The 25,250-nt window shown below is 37.9% G+C and overlaps 1 protein-coding gene across 7 annotated transcripts in view; it reads left to right on the top strand.

Annotated features, from left to right (window-relative positions):
• Positions 1-25,250, top strand: part of mcf2l.2 (MCF.2 cell line derived transforming sequence like) — a 152,728-nt gene that overhangs the window by 16,160 nt on the left and 111,318 nt on the right. For 6 of the 7 annotated variants that reach the window (XM_031902049.1, XM_031902051.1, XM_002937839.5 and 3 more), the window contains exons 2-6: positions 10,619-10,702; positions 13,905-14,019; positions 19,613-19,703; positions 20,982-21,101; positions 21,463-21,579. In XM_031902049.1, the coding sequence (XP_031757909.1) occupies positions 10,619-10,702; positions 13,905-14,019; positions 19,613-19,703; positions 20,982-21,101; positions 21,463-21,579 (527 nt within the window). The remainder of the gene's footprint in view (positions 1-10,618; positions 10,703-13,904; positions 14,020-19,612; positions 19,704-20,981; positions 21,102-21,462; positions 21,580-25,250) is intronic. The other variant, XM_031902050.1, reaches the window with a different exon arrangement.

Raw genomic sequence — 25,250 nt, 5'->3', positions numbered from 1 at the left:
TAGTTCATGGATGGGTACATAATCCTACAGGATTTGCTAGTGTAATTCAGAATTCATAGTTCTATCAATGATGGCAAGTCATCTTGGTTCACAGGCAGGAAAGCAGGCTCAAACCACAATAATGCCACCACCATGTTTCACAGATAGGATAAGGTAGTCTTTTTCACTCAGGCCAAAAAGTTCTATTTTGGTCTCCATCCACAGAACATTGTTATAATGGCTTTTCAACCTCTCCATGTGGTCTTTAGCAACTGTAAACAGACAGCAATGTTCTTTGTGGATAGTAGCAACTTTCCACAAACATGTTGTTAATACAGGTTTGGGACCTGTGATTTGGATCCAGTGTACTAAAAAGGAATTTAAACATTAAATAAACCCAAAAGGATTGTTTTTCCACCAATATGAATTAGTGCAGTTTAGTTAGGATCAAGTACAGGGTGCTGTTTTATTATTACAGAGGAAAAGGAAATTATTTAAAAAAAAATACATAATTTAAATCAAATTATCTATGGGAGGTGGCCTTTCTGTAATACAGGGCTTTCTGGATAACAGGTTTCCAGATAACAGGTGCCATACTTTATATCAGACTTGGATAGTGAAAAGCCAGACTTCTGTTCTTTTAGAACACACCTGATTATCACATACCTTTAACACACAAATATGTATGGAACAAGTAAAATGTTTTGGGCTTGTTTGTTTAATTCGGTTCTTTTTATTAAAGTGTAACTCCAGCTTTCGAACCAAACTTTGAGCCCCACACAACACAGAAACCCCTAATATACCTATTCCTATAATCTTCAAAAAGTATGAATAATTACCTTTTTTATATGTTGAAATCCAGCTGCAAAACAGTCCTTCTCTTTCTGCTTCATTTGAAATACTGCCAGGGGAGGAGGGACAAAAACATTTTTGTTACAAATCGTGACAACTTCTCCACAGCTTACAGATAGCATGCAGGAACTACATAACCCACAATGCATTGCACTGTGATGTGCCTTTCCATGTTGACATCACATGTGCAGGGGATTGTTGGGTTTAGAGAATGCAGGCTAAAGGTAGGCTGACGACAGTCGACTACTGTAACATTTTTTCTTTTTTCTGAGTTGCAAAGTAGTCAGCCAGATCAGCAGGAGGCTAGGCTTAGGTAACTGTTTCAAACCATATTATTACATTAAAAATCCTGAAAAGGCTGCATATTTTTTAATTGATGTATATTGCAAAGTTGCTTGAAATTATTGTGCATTTTTTTTTAAAAAGCTTAAGTTATATTTGGGTGGAGTTACCATTAAAGTTTTAGGTAAAAAACAAATCACATTTCAGGTCATATTTACTGTATGCAGAAATATTAAAAATTCAAAGAGGTTCACAAGCTTTCAAGCAATGCTGTAGGGCTGTTCATGTATTTATCACAGAGTAACTTCATCAATTTATGTAAAGGTTTTACCCAGGCATACTTTTATAAAACACATTTTGACTTTTTATGCTTTAAAAAAAAAACAAAACAAAAATAAGGCATCTGAATATTTTGTCTATTTTATGTATATTTAGGTTTATAAAATACAGTGCCAATAGCATTGCCCCATAACTCCATTATATACTTGCAGTGTAAATTGTATCCGTACTGCTGCATAGACTGATATATGCAATGCTTGGCTGATTTTAATTCCAGTACAATTTTGTGCATTGTGTTTCTTCATTGAACCTGGAGCATCACGTCTCTAACAAATAGTGTCGCCACCTTTTTGAGCTGCCTATACCGGCTGGGCTGGGGGCGGTCCTGCGAGGGGGGCAGTCTGTGATATAAATGAACCAGGCTGCATCTTCAAGGGGAAGGGGTTATTAATTCAAGGGTCAGAATCATGCGCTCAAGGATTGAATCGGGAGAGTCTATTGGAGCTAGGAGGGGAGAATGGGGCAGGCCAGTGCCAGATTGGAGGTGGGCCAGGGGCGGAAGGACTAGCTATTACAAATTTACCAGCAAGTACATTGCCAGTAAATTTGCAATACAGGCCCCGGCCTTGGCTGGTATTGTACTGGCTGGGCCAGTGAAATACCGGCCAGGTGGCAACCCTACTAACAAATTGTATTTTATAGCAACTTTTTTTATTAGCACTAGTTTTGTCCATTTCATCCTGTGAATTCATTAGGGTCAGAGAAGAGAAATAAAAGGGGTATGTTGTGTGCATCCAGATATTTTATAACCTGCTTCAGTTACCCTTCTAGGAACAACAGGGGCATAAAGGGAAAATTCATCTTAAAAGAGTGTAAAGAGTAAAAGGGACAGAGTAGGAAAAAGCCAAAAACCATAAAACATTAAAATTAGTAACGTTACAACTGTGTGACAAATTCTATATAATCAGTTTGTCTTTATCTTAGAAAAATTAAGATCCCTGGTTAAAGGATGAATTATAGATATGTGAATTATGATTTCATTTTTAACAGTGCGATTGAAAGGATGAGTGTATACATTTGTAAAGTAGACTGTGCCAGTTTCATCCCTTTGCCTAGTTCACTAATGGCATGCAAGGAGAATATGACAGTTGGTAAGCCTATAAGGTTTTAGCCAATTGCATGTGTGAGCCGTGTGTTAGGACAACATCCTTCATTATTCTTAAGAAGGATAAGTACTTGGCTTGGAAATAACCGTGTGCTTGGGACAGAGAGGAATCTGTTGTGCTTGTCTGCTGATGGCGTACTGGTGTTCAAGATGCGGCCAGCAGATGCCCCGGAATGTAAAGCTGTTCAGCCTTGTCCGAATATCCGAGCTGGAAATGGCATCCTATCATTATTTTCTTGGAAGGTGCCTTAATCTAGAATATGCAGCAAGGAAATGTATGTACACAAAACCTTATCCTTTCTGTACCAGTTATAGCACTATATAATACCTATTTTCCGTACAAATGAATAATAATCATTTGTTTAAATTCCCATCATTAGGGTATAATAGAATTTGTGTCTGGGATTTATATACTATTTGTTTGCATAAGCTGACTTCGCTTACTTTCTAATTTTGTAAATAAGATTAAACTTAATAGCTTTCTGTCAGCATTAGTGGGCATGTTAATAAGCATGAATTGACTGTATGCACTGCCATAAAGATTTATCAAAATGTGGGTTTAGAGCTTAATACACAAAAACTCCCCATGTTCTATTCATTCCATGGGAATTTATGGGATTTTTAGAAGTGTATTTATCAAAGGGGGAAAGTTAGAACTCACCATTTCATAAATATGCTTCTAAAAATCCCATAGGAATGAATAGAACGTGAGTTTTTACGTAGCAAGCTCTAAACTCACATTTTAATATATCTGCCCTAGGACTGCTGTTTTCTCAAAGAAAGAAAATTGGTACTGATAATATGAAATCATATTTGCCAAACAAATAAATGTCAGGTGCAAATATCATCTAACGGGGCAACAAGTATAAGTACAGAACGCCATGCATTGTTCACTCTGCCTTATGCCAGTTGTTCTAAAATTGGTACACCCAGTACACACAGCGCACTTTGCACTATAATTTGGAATGGTGCAGATTTAAACCTCTTGGCACTATTCAGTGATAAATACAGTATGTACTTTGATGTTGACTGAAAATGATGGATATCCATCTGTGGTTGACATTTATCAGACTACTTGTTAAGCAGACTGTTGAAGCATGTGTATATTAGACACATACAAGTATACAATCCATCTGGAAACCCATTATCCAGAAATCTTAGCATTATGGAAGGTCATCTCCATAGGCACCATTTTAATAAAATAATAACATAGCAGCACAAAAACAGTACCTTGTTCCTAAACTCTGCTAAGATGTAATTAATCCTTATTGGAGGCAGAAAAAATCCTATTGGGTTTATTTAATGTTTTAATGATTTTTTAAGTAGCCTTAAGGTATTGTGACCCAAATTACAGAAAGATCCTTTATATAGAAAACCACAGGTCCCTAACATTCTGAATAACAGGTCCCATACCTCTATCATACCTCCCAATTTTCGTGGGACTGTCCCTCTTTTAACAGCTCAGCCCGCAGTCCCGGATACTTACCGAAAAGATTCTTACGGAAAAGTCCCTCATTTCCCTCTGATCTCCTGCACTGAACGCTAAAAAAGATACAAATTAAATTAAAATGTAGCTTTTGGCAGAGAGCCCCGAAATCTTAAGGGTGAGGTCAGACGAAGTGTATCTCCGCTTCCCTCAGCCCTGCGCTTTTCTGCCTGGCTGAGTGAGGCGGATCCGCTTCCATACGCCGCTTTGTGTGCCTGCACTGAAGCCTATGGTAACTGCCCGAGTGTGTGCACACAGAGCGGAGCAGATCGGAGGTCGGCCTGGAAAATGCAAAAGCGAATGTTGTGGAACCATAAAAAAGCAGATGTAAAACTTCACCATTTAAAAGCTTGCAAGTTTCTTTATAAGTCATTGGTAGTTGTCCTAGACAAGTACAGCCATATTTTCAATTTGAGATATTCCAGTTTTCAAGTTTTATTCAAGTTTGTAAACTTGTAATTTTGAGGTTTTTTTTCTTCGAATGAGTTTATCACATTAATAAATAAATGAGCATTTCATATGCAAGTTTGCTTATAAAAACAAACTCAAAAACTGAAAATTAGCCCATTATTATTTTTTTCATTTTTTTTCCATGTCAATGTCGCACTGACTGGATACAGGTTGGTTTATTGTTTTGAAAATCCATTTTGATTGGTTGCAGTTTTTTTCTTGGGCAGTATGGGACCTGTAATACAGAATGCACTGGACCTGGGGTTTTCCATAATTTGGATTGCCATACCTTAAGTTTGCTAAAAATCATTAAAACATTTAATAAACCCAATAGAATTGCTTTTGCTTCCATAAGGATTGATTATATTTTGGGATTAGGTACAAGGTACTGTTTGTATAATTACAGAGAAATAGGAAATCATTTTTAATCATTTTAATTATTGATTAAAATAGAGTCTATGGGAGATGGCCTTTCTGTAATTCAGAGCTTTCTTCATAACAGGTTTCCGGATAATAGATCCCATATTTGTACTTATGAAAGAGTGATTACACCATGTACTTAAATCTCATGTTTTCTTGAAATAATCAAATCTGGTATTGGTGTCCCTTTAAAGCACCTGTGCTATTTAGCAGTATCAAGAAGGAGCTAGAATCTTAATATGCTATGCATGTGATATGCTGTGCAATCATGTGAGAAAAAAGATTGTTGCATTTAGTTAATATTGATTCACATACAGTATAATGAGGCTTTTATGCACAAATGAAAATGTCTTTAGTTCTATAAGGGGAAGAATGTCCCTGCAGGCATAAAGGGCATTTTCATCACTGAAAGAGTTACGCATATTATAAGAGCACAGCACCAAAGTTCTATGTGTCAGCCAGATTCAGCCCATATTCCATGATGCACCGTCAGTTGGAACGTGGAGCCAGAAGGGAGCTACATTATGCAGTTCACTAAGCTTAGTGCCTGTACTGCTGGGTTTCCTTCTAAAATCACAGCAACATCGCATTTGAGAGCCTTTTATCTCAGCTTGTAGCGGTTTGCAAGCCACCGACTGCCTGAAGGAAACAGACACACAGCTGTACGTTTCCTGGACTGCCCTTTTTCCATCTCTTACTAAGGGATTTACAAGCGACAGAAAGCACTGGTTTTTGGCAAGAGACTGCTAAGACTGCTGGAGCAGAGCTGAAGATCTCAGATGCAAACTCGCGGTGATGTTCCTTAATTATTCAACTACTCATATTGGGACAGTGATCGGTATAGTCTTCTGGCAAACACATAATGCAGCAATTAGAAGGTGATACTGATTTTATTATCATTTCTCAAAGGAGATCAGAGTTCTTGTTAAAGAACCCGTTGTAGTGAATCCTGCCATGAGGAGCTACTTTAACTGACTCAGTGCTGTAGTTCAGCTGCTGCCTAAATGCAGGGTACTTTTAGCAACCTTTGCCATTATTAGATGTTAAAATGTAGAAGACAATTTGAGAAATGCTGTAAACTTAAATATAAAAAGGGATAGAATGCATAGTTTAGCTGATTAGCGGGTTCTACCATTTCTGGGCTGGTTTGAAGTTCAGTTAGCACAAACCCTATCAACTAAATGTACCTGGAATTATGGCTGTATTCATCTGCAACACTGTGAAGGGGTTTGGGGCCCTTAACCAAATAATGTACCACAAAGGGGGTTTACTGTGAATCCAGATAACTAAAAGCCATTGCATTAGGATATTTGTGGATAACCCTAAGAAAACCCTAAGAAAATGCAGGAATATCTATAAAATCTAATAAAAAGGCACATTAGCATTAACTTCATGGGTCTCCTTTATAGTGGGTTTCACATCACATGGGCCACTAGCCCATGTATCCTCATGTATCCTAGGCTGCCCCAATACCCTTTGATACCACCGGATAGGATTCTCTCTAATTCTGTCTGGAAAACACAGGATTAATTCTGTCTGGAAAACAAAGGTTGTGGGGCAATGTGAGACAGACAGACATTGATGTAGCACCACAGGCAGGTAAGGGCTTATTTCCTATAGCATTTTCCAAAATTATCCCCATTAAAGGGGTAGTTTACCTTCCAAACACCTTTGTAATTTCATTTTTTTAAATACTGCAATGGATATAATGGATATGATATTTTAAAAGTGCTTTTGACCATTTTGTTTCTAAGACTGAAGTTTGAAGTTTAATTTAGTTTGAAAGGGGAACTCCAGCTTTTGAACCAGAATTTGTTAAAAAACCCCACACAAGACAGAAACCCCTAATATATCTATCACTGTTCCTTCAAAAAGTATGAATAAATACAATTTTTATATGCTGAAATCCAGCTGCAAAACAATTTCTACATCATTTGAAATCCCGACAGGGGAGTTGGGACTAAAACATTGATGTTACAAATAGTAACAACTTCTTCATAGCTTATAGGCAGCATGCAGGGACTACATAACCCACAATGCATTGCACTGCAATGTTACTTTCCTTATTGACATCACGAGTGCAGGGAATTGTGGGGTTTGGAGGATGCAGGCTGAGGACAGTCGACTACTGTTACATTATTTTTGAGTAACAAAGTTGTCAGCCAGATCAGCAGGAGAACAGGGGGCAGGCATAAGTAACTGTTCCAAACCATATTATTACATTAAAAATCATGAAAAGGCTGCATATATTTTCAATTGATGTATATTGCAAAACTGCTTCAAATTATGTTTACCTTTCAGAAAGCTTAGGTTGCATTTGGATGGAGTTACCCTTGAATTTTTTCTCATGTTTTCTTGAAGTAGCTCGATTTTCAATATATTTTTCAGTTATTTGTATATGTATTTGCCGTTGAAAGCAGTGTTTGCTTATCCCTTGTTTTCTGTTTCTGACCCTTAAAACAATGTAACAAAAGTCAGTTCTCCTTCAGGTCTATTAATCAGCTGGCTTCCAACATTGCTTCAGGAGTCAGACCCAGCAGTGTACATAATTTAAACAGATAGACAGATGCTTGTTTCCATGGCATTTGTATTATAATTAAAAAAACTTATAAGGGGTGGTTCACCTTTAATTTGACTTTTAGTATGTTATAGAATGAGTGGCCAGCTCTTAGCACTTTTCAACTTTTTTTTTGTTTTATTAATTATTTTCTTTCCTCTTCTGACCCTGTTCAGCTTTTAAAAAGGGAGTCAGCAACCAAAAAAATATTGCTCTTTGAGGCTACAATTTCATTGTTATTTTTTTTTTATTACTTATCTTTCTTTTCAGACCCTCTCTTATTTATATTCCAATTTCTCATTTGAACCACTGCCGGGCTGCTAAATAATTACAACAAATAGTTGTTAATGCTAAAAATGCTAAAATGCTAAAAATGAAGACCAGTTGCTGATTGTTTTAAAATAGCACTCTCTACAACAGGGATCCCCAACCTTTTTTTTTTACCTGTGAGCCACAGTCAAATCATTTGACTCAAATGTAAAAAGATTTGGGGAGCAACACAAACATAAATAAGTTTCTGGGGTGCCAAATAAGGGCTGTAATTGGTTACTTGGTATTCCCCTTTATGGACTGACAGCTTACAGGAGGCTCTGTTTGGTAGTACACCTGTTTTTTATGCCAGGAGCAGCATCCAAGGGGTTGGTGAGCAACATGTTGCCCCTGAGCCACTGGTTGGGGACCACTGCTCTACAACATACTAATAGTAAATATATAGGAGAACAAACTTATTAAAACCTTGATAAAATGAGTGAGTACTGAAAAGTTGCATAGCATAACAGGCAGAGAGACTAGGAGAGCTTGGAAAGCTCTGGTAGTGATGTGTGTTTCAGATGATCCACCCCCTTTATCGTAAATGAAAAGAATTGACTTAGTAGTTTAATCTCTTGGATACCTCTCTTGGAAATGTTCAAAGCCTACCTAATGGTCCTTTGCATCTATATTAGCCAGAGGAAGAGGTTCTGTAGTCAAGCACACTGTAACATGATTGTATACCCAAGCAAACTTGCCCCCCAGCAATGAATGGTAGTGGAGATAAGAGCTCAAGATGGCACTGCAACTATGTGTATCTAAGTGACCAAGTGTTGAGATTTCCCATTATGATTTTTGTTGTGGCACTGTATTGCTCATTTTGTTTAAAAAGTGATACTGACTGGTCTTCATTTTGTTAATAAGCACCACATCAGTAGATCATAGAGCCTCCAACTCATGTGAAGGTCTATTAGCAACTTTAAGAGGTGTGGAGTGTAGCCTGCATTCTACAAGAATAAGGAAACAACAAACATGTGTGGCACAAAGCCATGTTGTATGTGTTTGTCTAGAATGTTATGGAGGCAAGTTGCATCTCATGGATGTTTTTATTGCCATAATTCAGGGTTGTAAAGCGGTCCTATGGCATAGGCTAAAGTTATAAGCGTGTTTTGGCATATTTGCAGTCTAATTCTATATGTAATAAAAAACACTAAGTTTGCACAGTAGAAATAACCAATAGCAACCAATAAGATATTTGATTTTAAACAGGTGAACAATAAATTCTACCTGCATATTGGTTGTTAAATAACAATGAATGTGTCCATGTGGTTGTGCTGTAACAAGGGGATTAAATTACAGTATGCAGTATGCAATTTTCATACTGTACATTTACTGATGGACTTGATTCATTATTTGAAAACCATGGCAACTATAAACAGAAGAGTCTATTTTGGACAGGTGTTAGTATTTAGGAATATTGGCTCATTGCAGGACATTAGTGGGTGTCTTTCTCAATCTGAAACAAAATACTGGACTAAATGCAGAAATCAGAAATGGCCCAGCATTTGCTGTCCTTTCCACATGTTGAATGTATGTTGCAAGGAGACTTTTCATAATGTTTATAATAAAGAAGCATACATCTTTTAGCTTATGGGGGTTCTCCAAAGGGTATTGGTATGCAGATTACGTAAATAGCAAACATGCTATAAATTTTTAGCACTGAATTTGATTACTGTGTAGCTAAAATAGAGGTGCTCCAGCTAACTGTAAAAAAAGGATTTAGAGGAGGGTCAAATATGGGGAATAGGGCTCAATGGTATAATTGTACAAGAAAGAGATTCCAGCATAACTAGGGTCAGTGAGGGTCTGCCGACACAGAGGCACCATTCACTGCTGCATTTAGCACTTTGACACACAGCACACCAGCACATTTGAGCTATTAGTGGCGTTTAGTGTGCTGTAGTCCTTTAAAGACAGATGTAATTAAGCAGAAGTCTGACAGATTGTGTGTATTTGGATGCCAGCCGGAAGCTGTGGGAGGTGAGAAGGGGAATCATAAAGAGAAAATGTACCCCCCTGAACAATGCACATCTTTATAAAAATATATCACTTAAGATTTACATTTTTCAATAAAAATAATACATTTTTCTAATAATATGTGCCATTAAACTGTATCCCAAAAGTCTTGATATAGTCTCTCTCTCTACCTTATAAGAGTCTATGCTTTCACATAACTAAGAGCACACATAAATGCTAGGTTATATCACCCAGCAAATGGACAGTGACTATTCTTTTTTTGCCTCACTTCCTCCTGTTACAGTTTCTACCAGGTGCTCTTTGAGTAAGCACACACAATATTACAAGATGATGGCTTAAGGTAATGAATGTAAAAATAGAAATATTTATTGGGACGTATAGGTCAATTTTTTCATCATTTTTATGATGGGTCACGTATTAGATAATTTAAGGCCCTGCTTCCACTGTCTGGTGGAGAACAGCAATGCCCATCTACATCTATCACCACTTCTAATGCTAGTGATGGAAAAACGTACTTTTGAACACACAAAGCGGCAAAAGGTTGATCACAGTGCCAAAATGCCCTAGTGGGCATCTTAGTGGCCTGGTTTGCCTGTCACTAATTCATCTGTGTGAGACAACGTACTTTCTGTTCACTAGTATTAGGAAGGGTGGCAGGCAGAGCCACTGTTTGTCTCCCAGTTACAGACAACAGGCAGGGTGCCATAGCCCTAAGCTATTTTCATACTGGTTTTTTTTGTCCATATTTTGCCAAATGATAGAAACCATAAAGTTGTAAATGATTTATATTGGCTTATTATTATTGTATATCTTTGTCAGTGGAAGTAATTCTATATCATATTTATTTCCTTTAACTTTGCAGATGAAATCATGCAGCAAGAGATAAGGCCACTGCTGGCTGTGGACATCATAGAGCAACTTCATAAACAGTTTGCTAGCTTGACAGGTAAGATTTACATTCCTCAATTTACAACAAAAATTAAATGCCTGAAATTAAATGAAACTTAGAAGTCTAACAAATGGTTTAGAAACACCACCAGTTTGTACATTTCCCACCCCCTGGGGTGGTTGAGTGCAGGAAGAACCATGGAAAAAGCACAATAGGTTAGTAAATAGGATGCCATTTTAGGCCAAATTCTGAAGCAAATCTGAACTCATCCAAATCCTGCAAAAAAAGTCTGGGATTTAGTGAAATCTGGTATATCCATAGTTTACAGTGATACTAACATTTTAAAAGGAAATTTCATAGAAAATTTTCATTTTCATAAAGCTGACTTCTTTCTGGTCAAACGTTTTTTTTTAAAAATAATTTTCATTATCGTTCTTGGTGCATTATTCATATTTTATACAGTGGCTGATGTTATTTGCATACATTCTGTATAGGCAGCAATAAACTAATTGACCCTAGTAACCATAAAGTTGAAGCTGTCAATTTCAAATTGAAAGTGGAGATCAACCCTGCTCTTTTCTTTTCATAACTTGTAGTTAATGTATTATTTAGACATTTTTGAAGATTTGTCCTGAAAATATGTTGGAATATATGATTACAAATTACTAATAATTAAAATCTCTGTCACTTCTCATATAAAACCACTAGATGGCAGTGTGATCACACTAGCAGTTGGCCACATAAAATTAGACAGGACTCAAATAATCTACTATACATAATCCATTACTGACAGGCTTAGATAGTCCTGTTACAGTTCCTGTTGTTAACAACTAGGATAAACCAGTAATTATTCAAACAGGTAGCAGGAGTTATATGTGTATCCTGTCCAGGATAATTAGGGGGATGTCTAGTAACACTTGGTGAAACTCTAGTGTCCCCTATATAGGCTACAACAAATGTCTTATTTAGAAAAACATGATGACATTCAGGCCTTTCCACTGTGTTAATTTGTTGTTTGCACATAAGTAATGAAAAAAAACAAATTTAAAATGTAATTTTAAAAATTACACACCATAGCTAAAAAAGGTGCACTTGACATGTTCAGTCAAGGATACTCGGTCTGTGACTATTCAACTGTTACTGGACTACTCCTCTCACTTCAGAACCTGCTGAATAGGTTGCAGATCTCTATAGCAGAGAGTATTTGTTTGCACTTAAAAAATTTGAGTTCGAGTTATGGTTCAAAAACTTGAATGTCTGGTATTTATTAAGTGAAAAAACACAATAACTCGAATGTAAAAATTCACCATCTAAAAGCTTGTGAGTTTCTATAGACATAGGAGGTGACATAGGCAAAGTCAAGCCAAATTCTCAAACTCGAATTTTTCGAGCTTGTAAATTCGAAAAATTCAAGATGTATGTATGTATGTATAACTTTATAAAGCGCTTCAAGGGTACGCAGCGCTGTACAATCTTACAAAATACAAAATTACACACAAGGAGGACAAGTGTTATAATAAATAAATACAATAAATATATATAAATGCACAGGGAATAAGTGCCATGTGGTATGATATTCAAGTTTTTTATTTGAACGGGTTTTCCTTATTAATTAATAAGTGACCATTCGATATGCGAGTTTATTCATTCTGTCTCAACAATTGTGTTCCTCTTAGCCAACCATACTCCTCCTTCTTCCCTATCCACATACAGTTTGCATTCTGATTATTACTGAAGTGGTACTGAAATGCACCAATTTCTCTAATAGCTTTTACTCATACAGAAATGGTTTGTTCACTGAGGGGCACTTGGAGAGATTTATATGACTAGAGAGGAGCCAGAATTTATAACAAAAAGATAAGGGGCCCTACAAGTTAGATTTGCCCAACAGTTGCTGTTGGGCATAGGGATTCATTTTGAGGGTAGGGTAAGAGGGCAGTGTTACCTGAGCACTCAGGACACAACTGTTTAATGACAGATCTTTATTGCATTGATTACAGCAGGCTTAATGAACTACAGATTGGTTGTGCAAAAGCAGAACTGTATTAACTAGATCATTGCAGTACTTAATGAGTAATATTTCCTGAAACTGGCAACAGCCATGACAACAATGTGTTATTTCTATACTACCAGCAGGGATATAATGTTACATTGCAAAGGGCTTTCCCCAGTTGCATTAATATTTGATTGCATGAACACTTTATCCTGATAGTGATAGTTCCATGAAACATCCCAGTGCATGAAACAATAAATACCAATAATAGGTATTATAGTACGTTTGCAGTACTTTTGTTTTTGCAACTAAATCACAGTGACATTAGCAAGAGTAAGAGATACAGAAAAGACAATGGCAGCTGACACGTAGGGGGCTGATTTATTAATGTTCAAATTTGTTTTTTTTCTTTCTTTTTTTGTCATAATATATGTATTGAATACATCCATTTATTGCACAACGTTGAGGAATATGTTGACGTTTTATAAATACATGTTAATAATAATGATAATAATAATACAAATAACAGCAACAAGTATAATATAATATTAGCTGTATTACTGTGAGCTTGCTAGGGATTTCGGCAGTAATCAGGAGCACTGATATTTCTCACCAGAGCAAGCAGCAATAGAAAATTACATACAGGATGACTACATTCACCAGTAGCATACCAGACAATTTTGTGTGTCTGTTTTGATACTTTAGAAAAAAAAAATGATTTGCTTTTTTTTTTACTGGTCAGGTATGAGTCTGTGATGTGTTTCTCTGTAATGAATTATGTACAGTGTCATAAGTAGAAGAGGGATTCCATGGGTCCTGGTAGATTTACATGAACACATGTGTATAGGTAGGGTACTCAGTAGGTGGGGCTGCCAGAGATTTTTTCCTTGACTTTTTCCTGCGCACACTTTTCCAGTTTTTTGTAAATGTCAGATATTTGTGGAAATTAGTTTAGTCGAATTTTTACAAATAAAATTATGAGAAACGTTAGGGTTTTTGTAAATCTGCTCCTTGACTACAGAAGGACTGATTGTTAGCACTAGGTAGGTGCTTTGTAAAACAATGTTCTTATTTTACCTTGTGCTATGTGTGGGTATCATGACATATATTTAGTACGGAATCTTCATTTTGAGTTCCCTTTATTTATATTTGTACACCATATAAATGTATTGTATGTGTACGGATCTACACTTTGGGACCTATAGTAGTTTTCCACCCATACAGACATCGCATCACGTTTGTTTTTAATCACTCTTTTTTTTGCAGGAGGAAGAGGAAAGGATGGAGCACCTATAATAACATTTCCAGAATACCCAGGCTTTACTGAAGTCCCTGATGAGGATTTCCTGAATGTTGTAACATATTTAACAAGCATTCCAAGGTGAGGTCGAGATCTGCGTTATTTACGAGCCCTAATTTACTTACCGAAACTATGAAATCTCAGCCTCTGTATAAGGGCAATGATATCTAATCCAGTAATCATAATTATGCTTCCAGGAAGAAATCTACCTCAGAGCTAAAGTTAGCCATACACACACTTATATAGTCATATAAAGGGTAGTTTTGTGCGATTTTCGGATGGTGTGTGGGCTCTGAATTATCGTCCCGATAATTTTCTCACCATCATGATTGGTTGTTTAGTAGATCGGACAGGTTAGAAAATTTCAGACAGATAACGATAAATTCTGCACAAGTATTGTGTATCTGATGATCTTCTTGGGAGACCTACAATGCATTTCCAAGAAGTCACGTTCATACGACTGGTGTCTCATACCTCCCAACATATGATATGTGTAAAGAGGCACAAAAAGAAATGCTGTGCACAGAGCAGTGAAAATTTTTTGACCATGCCCATTTTTGCGACCACACCCCCTAAATACCACTCCCATTTTACAAAATTTGGCAGGTTATTTAAAGTTTTAACACATTTCTGGGGGTTTACGGGTCTTGTTTTATTTGTTATTACAGTTTTGCTAGTGCAGGTGTTGCCTGTTAAGTTTTCGGGCGCTCTGCCAAAAGCTACCTAAGTGTCCAATTTGCAATGAAAGAATGAAACACTTGGATAAAATAAATATATCCCACAATTCTATAGATTTCCAACTACCAAGATGGGAGATGAGAATAACAAACTCAGCATAACAGTAACTATGACAACTGATAAAATATTTTCTGGTGTGTCTCAGATGGAAAGAGGATATATCAGAGTACTACTGTAGGACAACATATTTGTGGTTGTTAAACCTGCCTGGCAGCATCATATCGTCTGCCTATAGTCATCTTATTTTCATAAGGAGGTTAAAAAATAGAAATACTGAGTTTCAGTTCACAAAGGGCATTCCCTGATGTGTGCAGTGTGAGGCTGCTGTGGACAGTGTCAGTAGAATTGGGAAATCCTTTTTTTGATGATTATGCAATACATCTTTTTAGCACCAGAGATTCCCACAGACACCAATGCAATGCAATCTTCATTAGATTTGTTTACCATGGCTCACAAATATCCCTGTGTGCCATCACCCTTATCATGTGCTTCAAATCACATCAAACATAAAGGCATATCCTTCCACCACCCTTTTATATTTATTTACACCATTCTTTCTAAACATTTTACAAGCCTTGCCATCCATGCAGCTCAAACCAGTCATGCCTTAGCAACTCCATTATCATCATACTCCTCATCTAATGCCATCAGCTTGCTTCACCAAAGTTCTATATTTTATACTGGCATCACTGTAGATTTGTCAGAAATACTGCATACTTTAGGCTTCTGGTGCTTATCTCTTGGATAATTCCACACCCTCTTTTTTATACTAAGGGGCTCATTTACTAAACAATTTTCAGATAAATTTGTATTTTTTTCAAAATTATAGAACACTTTGGAGTGTAAAATTCCACAAGTTTTCCACGAAAAAACGTACTTTGCGCAAAGAATACGAACATTTCGGAATTCGTTAACGCTTTGGTTACACTTTTATTGGGACTATATTTTCGCAAGGTTTGATCTGTCGAGTGCCATTGAGTCCTATGGAAGGTTCCCAAAGCCAAACCTGGAAGGTTTCAAAGCCAGAACTGTTTTTGTGGCGCTTACGAACTTTACGGTCTGAAAATTTTGTGACGATTTTCGTACAACAATAAAAGTGTTATCGAAACATTTTAGAACTACAGAAATTATCGTGAATTGTCGTGACTTTTTCGTAGCCGTCACGCCGAGTACGAAAGTTTCAGATTCATTCACGCTTCAGTATCGTGACTTTCCTTGGGCCAGGTTGGAGCTGCAGAGTGCCTTTGAATCCTATGGGAGGCTTCCAAAATCATGCAAAGTCTGAAAGGTTTGCCCGCTGTTTACAAGCGCTCAGTACGAAAAAGTCGCGACAATATATGAGCAAATTGTTACGGCTATGAAAAAGTCGCAACAATTTGCGCAAGTCGTAACGGCTACGAAAAAGTTGCGACAATTTACGAAAAAGTCGTAACTGCAATGAAAAAATCGCAAAAAATACGAAAAAGTCGCAAAATGTTCGTTTCCAATCCGAATTTTTCCCATTCGGATTCGTGGATTAGTAAATGTGCCCCTTAGTGTAGTGATTATCTAACCAGACTTCTCACAGCAGTTCTTCCCAGGCTGCTTTAGCTTGGTGCTCCACCCCAGCATTTTTTGGAAGCCGTCTAGCTCTGTAATGCCTGTGAAAGGCTCTGATAGGACTGTGTGCTACTACAAGTTGTACTTGCAGAAGTGTACAGTCTCCCAGCACCTGTGGAAAATTTTCTGTTATGGCAGATGAGGCTAGGGCAGGCTAAAGCACTTGGCTACTATTACTTATCCCCTTTACTTCTTGCTCAGAAGAACTTGACAGTGTTGCTCTTTCTGCTCGACCATGCTTGAAGTTTTCTTAAACCTTTTAGCCATCTTCTCCTCAAAAATAGCTGGAGGTAGGAGGGTTTCTAAACCTGTCTTACTTATACCTTTTCCTTTTCCAGGCAATAATCTGCCTAAGGGTCCTGCTGCCTTCCTGGCATAGCAAGTGGCACAGGGTATGCCACTCGGTCTCCAAGACATAAGCAAAGCTCCTTGTTTCTGTTTCTGGAGTAATATGTAGAAAAACATGTGTATCAAACCATAATCTTTTTTTTCTAGCAGGTACTATTGTAATTGTTAGCAGAAACAGGCACTGCGTGCAACTCCTGCAGCTGTAAATACATCATTTTTTGTAGCGATTGCTAGTAATTTTAGTATATAAACAAGGGGTGGCTGGTTGTGTCTCTGCAGCTGTTGTTTACATACAACAAGTCTTCCTGTATGAATGAGGCACAGTTTTCTCTAAGGCCAAAGTCACACTGGGGGACAGATTTATTATGAGGTGTAAAACAAAACCATCAACAAAACTTGCCACACATCGCCAGGCTTTGCTGCATTAAAAAGGAGTCATTTTTAAGGGTTTTTCCTAAAGTGACTTCTGCTGCTGCTACATGGAATGGAAAGCGGCCCGGATAAAGGTTCTTTATAGTCCAGAGGTAGACAACAACAAGTCTGTGTAACAGACAAGAGGTCTGGGTATAAAAGCAAGTCTGTAAGGCAGTCGAGTTGTTGAGTCAGGAAATCATACAATGAAGGACTAAGATATGGGCAGGAAGTCAAGAAGCTAGATCACAGAACAAAGCCCAGTAATCCAGCACTGAGCAAAAGGGGGAGGCAGGCTTAAATATTAGACAGTTACCTGCAACTGCACCTAAGGGCGAAGACACACGGAGTTACTTAGTAGCAGCTACATGTCATAGACAATGCTGAGAATAGATACTGCTAAAACACATGTAAACAATTATCAGTAAATTATAGTCATTGTCTATTTTGTAGCTGTGATAAATAGCTGCCACTAGTAGCTCCGTCTATCTTCATCCTAATGCAATTGCACCTGAGTGCAAAGATCAGCACAAGCAGAGGTGAACTAAAATAACAAAACAAATTATAACAAAGAAATTCCAAAGAATCCTGTGCCTCAGTAAAATGTCTCTGGATCTAGTGCAGCCAGGCCCTTAAACTCATTACTATTCTTATTTAATAAAAAGAAATGTTGGAATGGCATTCAATAACAATATCAGCCAGGGTGAGGCCAAATAAACCCCAGCGTTTCCAAACATTTATCTAACACCTCTGAGTCTTATGAATAATTTATTTAGATAACTGTTGCACAATGTAGGATATGACTGTCTGACATTTTTTACCTGGAAATTCAGGTTCTTTACTGTGTTGTTTGGCTTCAAATTCTGTTCCTAATCCAAAAGCTAAAAAAACACTGAATCTAAAACACAGACATAAAATTACCGATGCATTGATGTTGTCCATTCTGTGGGGCAAAAAAGCCACAATATTATTTTGGTGCCCTTTTCTACAGTAGACTCATAGGATAGTTTATGTTTTTAAGTATACGTTGCATGTGATAGGTGATCAGCTGCATTCGCAGGAGTTTTACATCTCTTGTATGAGCTGCCTGATCATGTGTACCAGTTCTAAACTTACCATTTATGTTCCCTGTTACAATTTTTGTGCCCACCCAACACTAGTTAATAGCTCTTTCCTCGCTAAAGGGTAGAGCTCAAAATCCCCTCTGAAATTGCTCAAGGATCCAGAGTTCTCTACTTATCTGCAGAGAACTAGAACACTATGATTATTTTAATATTAAATTTACATCCCAGTGCTTCAGTAGATCACATTGTGATATCTCTAAGAAATGTTGTTCCAGTGCTAAATTCCTGATGGATGTTGCCACTACCTTTGTTTCACATTTACACACTGAGACAGAATTGCCTTGGGATTCTCAGTGAATCAAATGTAAAGGTGTGCAGGAATGAGCAGCTCAGGCACGTTTAATCACTCTGGCCTGCATAGACCTATGCTAACTATGTCTGTTGAAAAGGGCCAAATTGCCTGACAGCATTGGAAAGCTAAGTACTCCTCCATCTTCTGACAATATTGGCCTGAGTGTGGGCAGTGTTAGATGACTTACCTTGCCTTACCTTACTTTGCAAAATTGCTATAGAAGTGCCGTATTTTTTGCCCTATAAGACGCTCCGGAATATAAGACGCACCCAATTTTAAAGGAGGAAAATCTAGAAAAAAAAGATTCTGAACCAAATACTGTAGTAAAATATTTTATATCAACTGTATAAAGTTAATTGTCTCTGGGCTCGCACATAATGAGGCTTCCCCCAGGGCCCCCCCAAGCATCCTTCAGCTTCCCCCAGGGCCCCCCCAAGTATCCTTCAGCTTCCCCCAGGCCCCCCCCAAGTATCTTTCAGCTTCCCCCAGGGCCCCCCCAAGTATCCTTCAGCTTCCCCCAGGGCCCCCCCAAGTATCCTTCAGCTTCCCCCAGGGCCCCCCCAAGTATCCTTCAGCTTCCCCCAGGGCCCCCCCAAGTATCCTTCAGCTTCCCCCAGGGCCCCCCCAGGTATCCTTCAGCTTCCCCCAGGGCCCCCCCAAGTGTCCTTCAGCGTCCCCCAGGGCCCCCAAGCACCTTCCATTTCCCCCCTAACCTACCCCCAGCGGCCTCCGGCTCCCGTGATGTCTTCCTCTCTGTGCCGCGGCTCCCAGCTGCTTCTGTGCTTTTAAAAGGTTGCGCCCTGTGCGTGTGTAACGTCAGTACACACGGGCGCAACCTTATAAAAGCGAGTATGCGGCAGAGAGCCGCGGCACAGAGAGGAAGACAGTTCGCCGTATAAGATGCACCAACTTTTCCCCCCCAGTTTTGGGGAAGAAAAAGTGCGTCTTATACGGCGAAAAATACGGTTAAGGAATGATGTGGGACAAGAAGCATTGTCTAAAGGGAGAATCTGGGTGCACCATTAGAAAGATATTTACAAGAAAAGGAGAAAGCTGCAATAGGAAAAATATATCCACTTTCTAAAATATCTTTGGTTGTAAACAGAGAAAAATAAAAAAGACGTTGTAGGTCCTTAGTATTACTTTATTTCCAATGTTTCAGCCTTGAAGCTGCCAGTATTGGGTTCATCATTGTGATCGACAGGAGGAAAGATAAATGGAGCTCAGTGAAAGCATCCCTGACACGAATAGCAGTAAGTGAATTAATTAATTTCCTACATTCTGGTTCTGAGATTTTTTTTTATAGCCTTAGTTGCCTTGCACACAATAAATAAATAAAAAATCTTCTGGACAAGCTTTGTACCCTTATTTTTTATTTTAATTTGTCAGTGAGTAATGAAGTGTTTATCACCTGTGCATAGCAGCACTTACCTATGTACAGATGTCATATGCCAGTTTTGACAAGTTAATTGTTCTTTCTAGAAATTAAACGACAGCTTCCTAGGTAGTACAGGTATAAGATCTGTTATATGGAAACCCGTTATACAGAAAGCTCTGAATTAAAGGAAGGCCATATCCCATAGACTCAATTTTTTAAATATTTTTTAATTTTAAAACATATTTCCTTTTTAAATATTTTCAGATCAAAAGGCAAAAAGGAATCAAACAGCTCCAGGCAGCATTTGAAAACTTTTATTCTACTTCTGATTATTTGTGCTGAACTATAACCCATTTTTTTTTAATCTTTTTAAATATTTTACATTACCCTAACTAATATATCATTAATCCTTATTGGAGGCAAAACAGTCCTATTGGGTTTATTTCATGTTTAAATAATCTTTTAGTATATTTAAAGTATAGGGATCCAGATTACAGAAAGGAAAACAGGTCATATACCTGCATTACATTGTGGCATGCCTTAAATAAAGTCTTTGTTTAAAATATGTGGATTGGCAGTGACTGTACACCAAAATAAAATATAACAATGTATTTAATTTGTAGAGAGTGCTTTATGTATTCAGCCTCATGAAAGGGCATAAAAAAAATCTTTAGCAGAGTGGAAATAAATGCATAAAGCATGCCAACTCTATGAACTATGTGTGGGTTTGTGTGTTGTGTGTGTATAGTCGGTGGGTTTGAAAAGCTAAGGCTGCACAGTGGGGGTAAGTTAGTAGGGGAGGTAGTTGTTCTAAAGAAACTAAGAGGAAAGCTAAATCATGTCTGGCATAAGCAATGAAAGTTATTTCAGGGGCAAAATGCCATGTGCACCATTGCCCTGATATTATCTGGAAGGCTGCAAGTTATATATTCTTTATTTAGAGGTAATTAAGAGCTTTCATGTGCTTTACTGTCAGACAAGAATTATTAGGTCTGTTCAAAGGACCCTACTTACTAATATTAAACTTTTTAGCATCTTGTTTATACACTTCAGTCACAGAATAATTTGAAACTGAAGAGCCTCAATGGTTTTGATATACAGCAAAGAGCTGGCGAAGCAGTTTGTAATAATACATTCATTTAATTTCCACCAGGGAGCATTCCCAGGAAACCTGCAACTTGTTTTCATTCTGCGTCCATCCCGTTTCATCCAGAGGACCATCTCTGATATTGGCATCAAGCTCTACCGAGATGACTTTAAAATGAAGGTACCGGTAAGCGTGTATTTTCATCTCGTGTACATAGTCTGCATTTACCCATGTTGCCACTGATGTTCTTCTTATGTCACATGGTAGTGGCAACCAATCACATTCTTCATACTCATATTCAATATATTTGAAAGTTGAAGCAATACTTAATAAAATATCTGTAGGACTGTTTATATTAAATATGCCATATGCTTTAGTACACAAATAAGCAGCATGAGGGACTTATCATGAGGGGCCTTCACACATGAACTTGTGTATTTTGACCATGTGTGTTACATTTTTATATACTTAAGCGGATGAATTTGTGAGCCAGCAATTCATTTTTTTCATCTATTTATATTTATTTTATTTTAACTCATATCTACAGATTGTAATGATAAACTCAGTTTCTGATCTTCATGGATACATTGATAAAAGCCAGCTAACCACTGAGCTGGGAGGTACCTTGGAATACAGCCATAGTCAATGGATACATCATAGAACAGTAAGTCAGTGTTTCTCATGTATAGCTAACTCTGTATTATATATATGATATATATGTAAGGCTTGGACCTCCAAGTGGATTGTGGACCATGGCGAGGACCTGCAATACATTGGCTTATACTGTCAACAGAATCTGAAGTGCAAACACCTGTGTTTTTCACTCCGCTTCATGCTTAGAGCACTTAGGAGCAGGTTTTTTAAGTTTCAGCTCAATATATAAGACATTATTATTAATGGAAGATTCTTAGCGGGTATCCCCCACTATTGCACAAACTAAAATACAAAATGGTTTGTTCACCTTGAGTTTAACTGTGTTATTTAATTATTTAGCTTCTTGTGCAACTCTACAGTTTGGAATTTCTATCTATCTATCTATCTATCTATCTGTCTGGTTGGTAGGGTATAAATTGGTTGAAGACGCTGGAATATGAATAAGAGAGGGCCTGAATAAAAAGATAAGTAATAAATATTAACAATAACCATAGGTTTTTGGTTGCTTGGGTCAGTGACCCCCATTTGAAACTTGGAAATTGTCAGAAGAAGACAGCCAATACTTTAAAGACTATACAAAATAAAAATGAAGACCAGTTGAAAAATTGCTAAGAGTGGGCCATTTTATAACATACTAAAAGTTATCTTAATGGCAAACTAACCCTCTAAAATCATGGAGGCATCCTTCCCACATCAACATATACAATACATACAAAATGGGTAGTAGTTAACTAGAAACTAGAAAGGGAAGTTTAAGAACAAACTTCATGTTGGGTTGAAAAACGCAAAATCACTGAATGCAATCTGATCTGTTATTGACTCCGCCCACTTTTTCTAACCGTGGACCACAGTTATATAGTAAAAACCACTGTGCAAAGTTTGGGGACCCTAGTTTTAATAGTGTTTGAGTGGCAGCCATTTAAATTTCCCCACTGAAAGTCTACAAATGACATCTGATTGGCCGTTGGTGACTCCGCCCACTTTTCTAACATGGAACTGCAGTTACGCAGTGACTAACTCTGTAAAGTTTAGGGACCATAGGATTATTAGTTAAAGAATGGCTGCAGTTTAAATTTAAATCAATAAAAGTCAATAGGTAAATTGTGATTGGTGGCCCTGCCCACTTTTTTAAACCTTGAACCGCAGTTACCTGGTGCCTAACTTTGCAAAGTTTGGGGACCCCAGCGTTATTACTGTGATAATGGCAGCAGGTTGAATTTCCTGAATAGGTAAAATTTCATTGGCTGTTAACAGCTCCGCCCACTTTTGGGCATCCAACAACCATCCTATTTTCATTCAGGATAACACTATGACTATGTGATTCAAGTTTGGGGAGTGTAGCCACAAAGCTGTAAGATTGGCAGCAGTTTCAGTGAATGGGTGAAATTTGTTTGCTGTTGTTGGCCCCTCCCACTTTGGGTCATCCAACCAATGCCGCTGTTTCATTTGGGGTGACCCCATGATTATTTTATTCAAGGGTGTAGCTTCAAAGCAGTTTGAAAATCTTCCCTGTCAAAGTCAATGAGAAAATGGGGGTGTTCGGAGCGGCGCCACAAAAAGACGGGGGGCGGGATCACTTAGAAAAGCACAAGCAACCTGCTCCGCTATAGGGCAAAGAAGAATGGAAAGTAAACTAAAACTGTAGGAGGAGTAGCGTTTAGAAAATGGGGGCGCTTGGGTTTTTCAGCCCAACATAATTACAGATATAATCATTTGATTATCTATCTCACAATTCTGTCAGATACCCCATCTGAAGCAAAAAGATTTTAGTTTCTAATGTACAGAGTTCAGTCCAAATAAAAGTTTAATAAATCCCCTAGCACAAGAAATGTTGACTTCGAAATCCAGCATACACGTTCCGCACAGTGTGTTACATTGATGTGTGTGATTTATTAAAGGGGGGTAAGTTGTAGAATAAAGAATGGCAAACTTCAAACCTATTTATATCTGCCTTTCACACTGGTCAGCAAGACAGTTCAACATACCTCCCCACAATATGTCTAACAAGTACAAACTTATCCTTCAAAGGGAGTTATTAGCAAACAGTGGCAAAACAAAGGTATACTTGCGTCCTGCATCTCTACCTGTCCATATTTTATCCCAGGGTTTAAAGTAGCTCTCCAAGAATCCGACTATTGTGTAGACCTCCTCCTATTACTGTCTCCACATTATGTCACCAACTGGCGTGCGTTTCACAAGCAATGCTTCTTCCAGGCTGCTGCCTTGTGACATCCAACTTCAAAAACCTTTCATACCCGGAAGCCTATACGAATTTAAAGTGATCAACCCCCAAATACTAGAGACATTTGAAACATTCATAATGGCATTGTACCAACCCAGGTTGGTGGGGGGTGGTTAGTATTTCACACAACAAAATTACAGAAATGGTTTATCATAAGAAAATCTCCTCATTCATCCCATTTGGGTTGCCACCTCATCCATTTAATACCAGTCACATTTTAAATCCACATCCTGCATGGCTGGTCAGCAATTAATTAAACAGGTACATCAAAGCCCATACACCACTCCCTTACAAGTCTTACAATTTACCAAGGAATTTAAAAAATGCTTTTTAAGTAAGGACTTTTGTGATGCCACTGGTAAAAAGCATTTTATGAAATTGGTCTAGCCATGTACCCGAAGCATGTTGCACAAATTTACTTCTTACCAAAGACAGACTGTGTCTGCCACTGCTCCCTAACTTGTGTATACGAATGACATTCAAGTTATGTGATGGGTAGGGAGAATGCCCTCATGCTAAAACAGAGTGCAGAGACCTGCAGCATGAAGCAGAAGTGCAGTGAGCTAAATGACATTGCGCCTGTTTTTGCACTTTGCACTCTGCCTTGTTGTCATAAATGATCCCTTATGTGTGCAGAGATCAGATAGGAGGGAAAGAAAAAAATGCACTACAAACACAGCTCCATAATCAGTCGTGTATAGGCATGTATGAAATTGATATGATTTGTGAACTCATTTTGAACAGTATTGACTAACTCAGTTAAACTAACAATTCAAAGACGTTCAATAAGTGAACCTACTGTGGCCTGTTGCCATGGAATTATTACCGCTTGTTTATTGAGACCTGGCATTTAACATGTTTGATATTGATAAGCAAGCCACACCCAAGTACATACTCCTCTTCTTCATTAGTTACTGTGAGTCCAGCTCTGATAGTAAAGGATCTAGGGACAATTCATGCTAGCTGTGAATAGCTATGGGACAAGAATGTGGTAATATATATAAATGTTCTACATTTTTTAAATACTAATTTCTCTAAAAGTACTATACTAAAGGCAATACACAGGCTGATTTTAGTTGCCAACACTTGGTACCATAATGGCACCATCTGGCTGCAAACTGATGGCCTGACTGTTGATCATTTGTTTTCCCTATGATGATTCAGCATTAATTAAGCCTTGTCTCCCACCATACACACACCGAATATCGGATAAAACCTTTATTAATGTTGATTAGACGTAATGGAGAACCTGGGACCATTGGGACTCCTGGCCACCAATGTGCGTTTTTGTTTTTAACCACTATGCCCGGAAGGGAAGGGGGAGAAGGGCTGATAATTTTTTTGTACCGGGCTCCATGATTTCTGATGGCAGCCCTGGCCCATACACACTCCTTGTACTTGCGAGTACTTGAGGAGATCACCAAAGTACCCTCCCAGCC

This window comes from Xenopus tropicalis, chromosome 5, assembly GCF_000004195.4.
Source record: "Xenopus tropicalis strain Nigerian chromosome 5, UCB_Xtro_10.0, whole genome shotgun sequence".
NCBI classification, from domain to species: Eukaryota; Metazoa; Chordata; class Amphibia; order Anura; family Pipidae; genus Xenopus; species Xenopus tropicalis.
The sequence above is the reverse complement of the archived record's forward strand: the minus strand, read 5'-3'. Positions and strand labels throughout refer to the sequence as shown.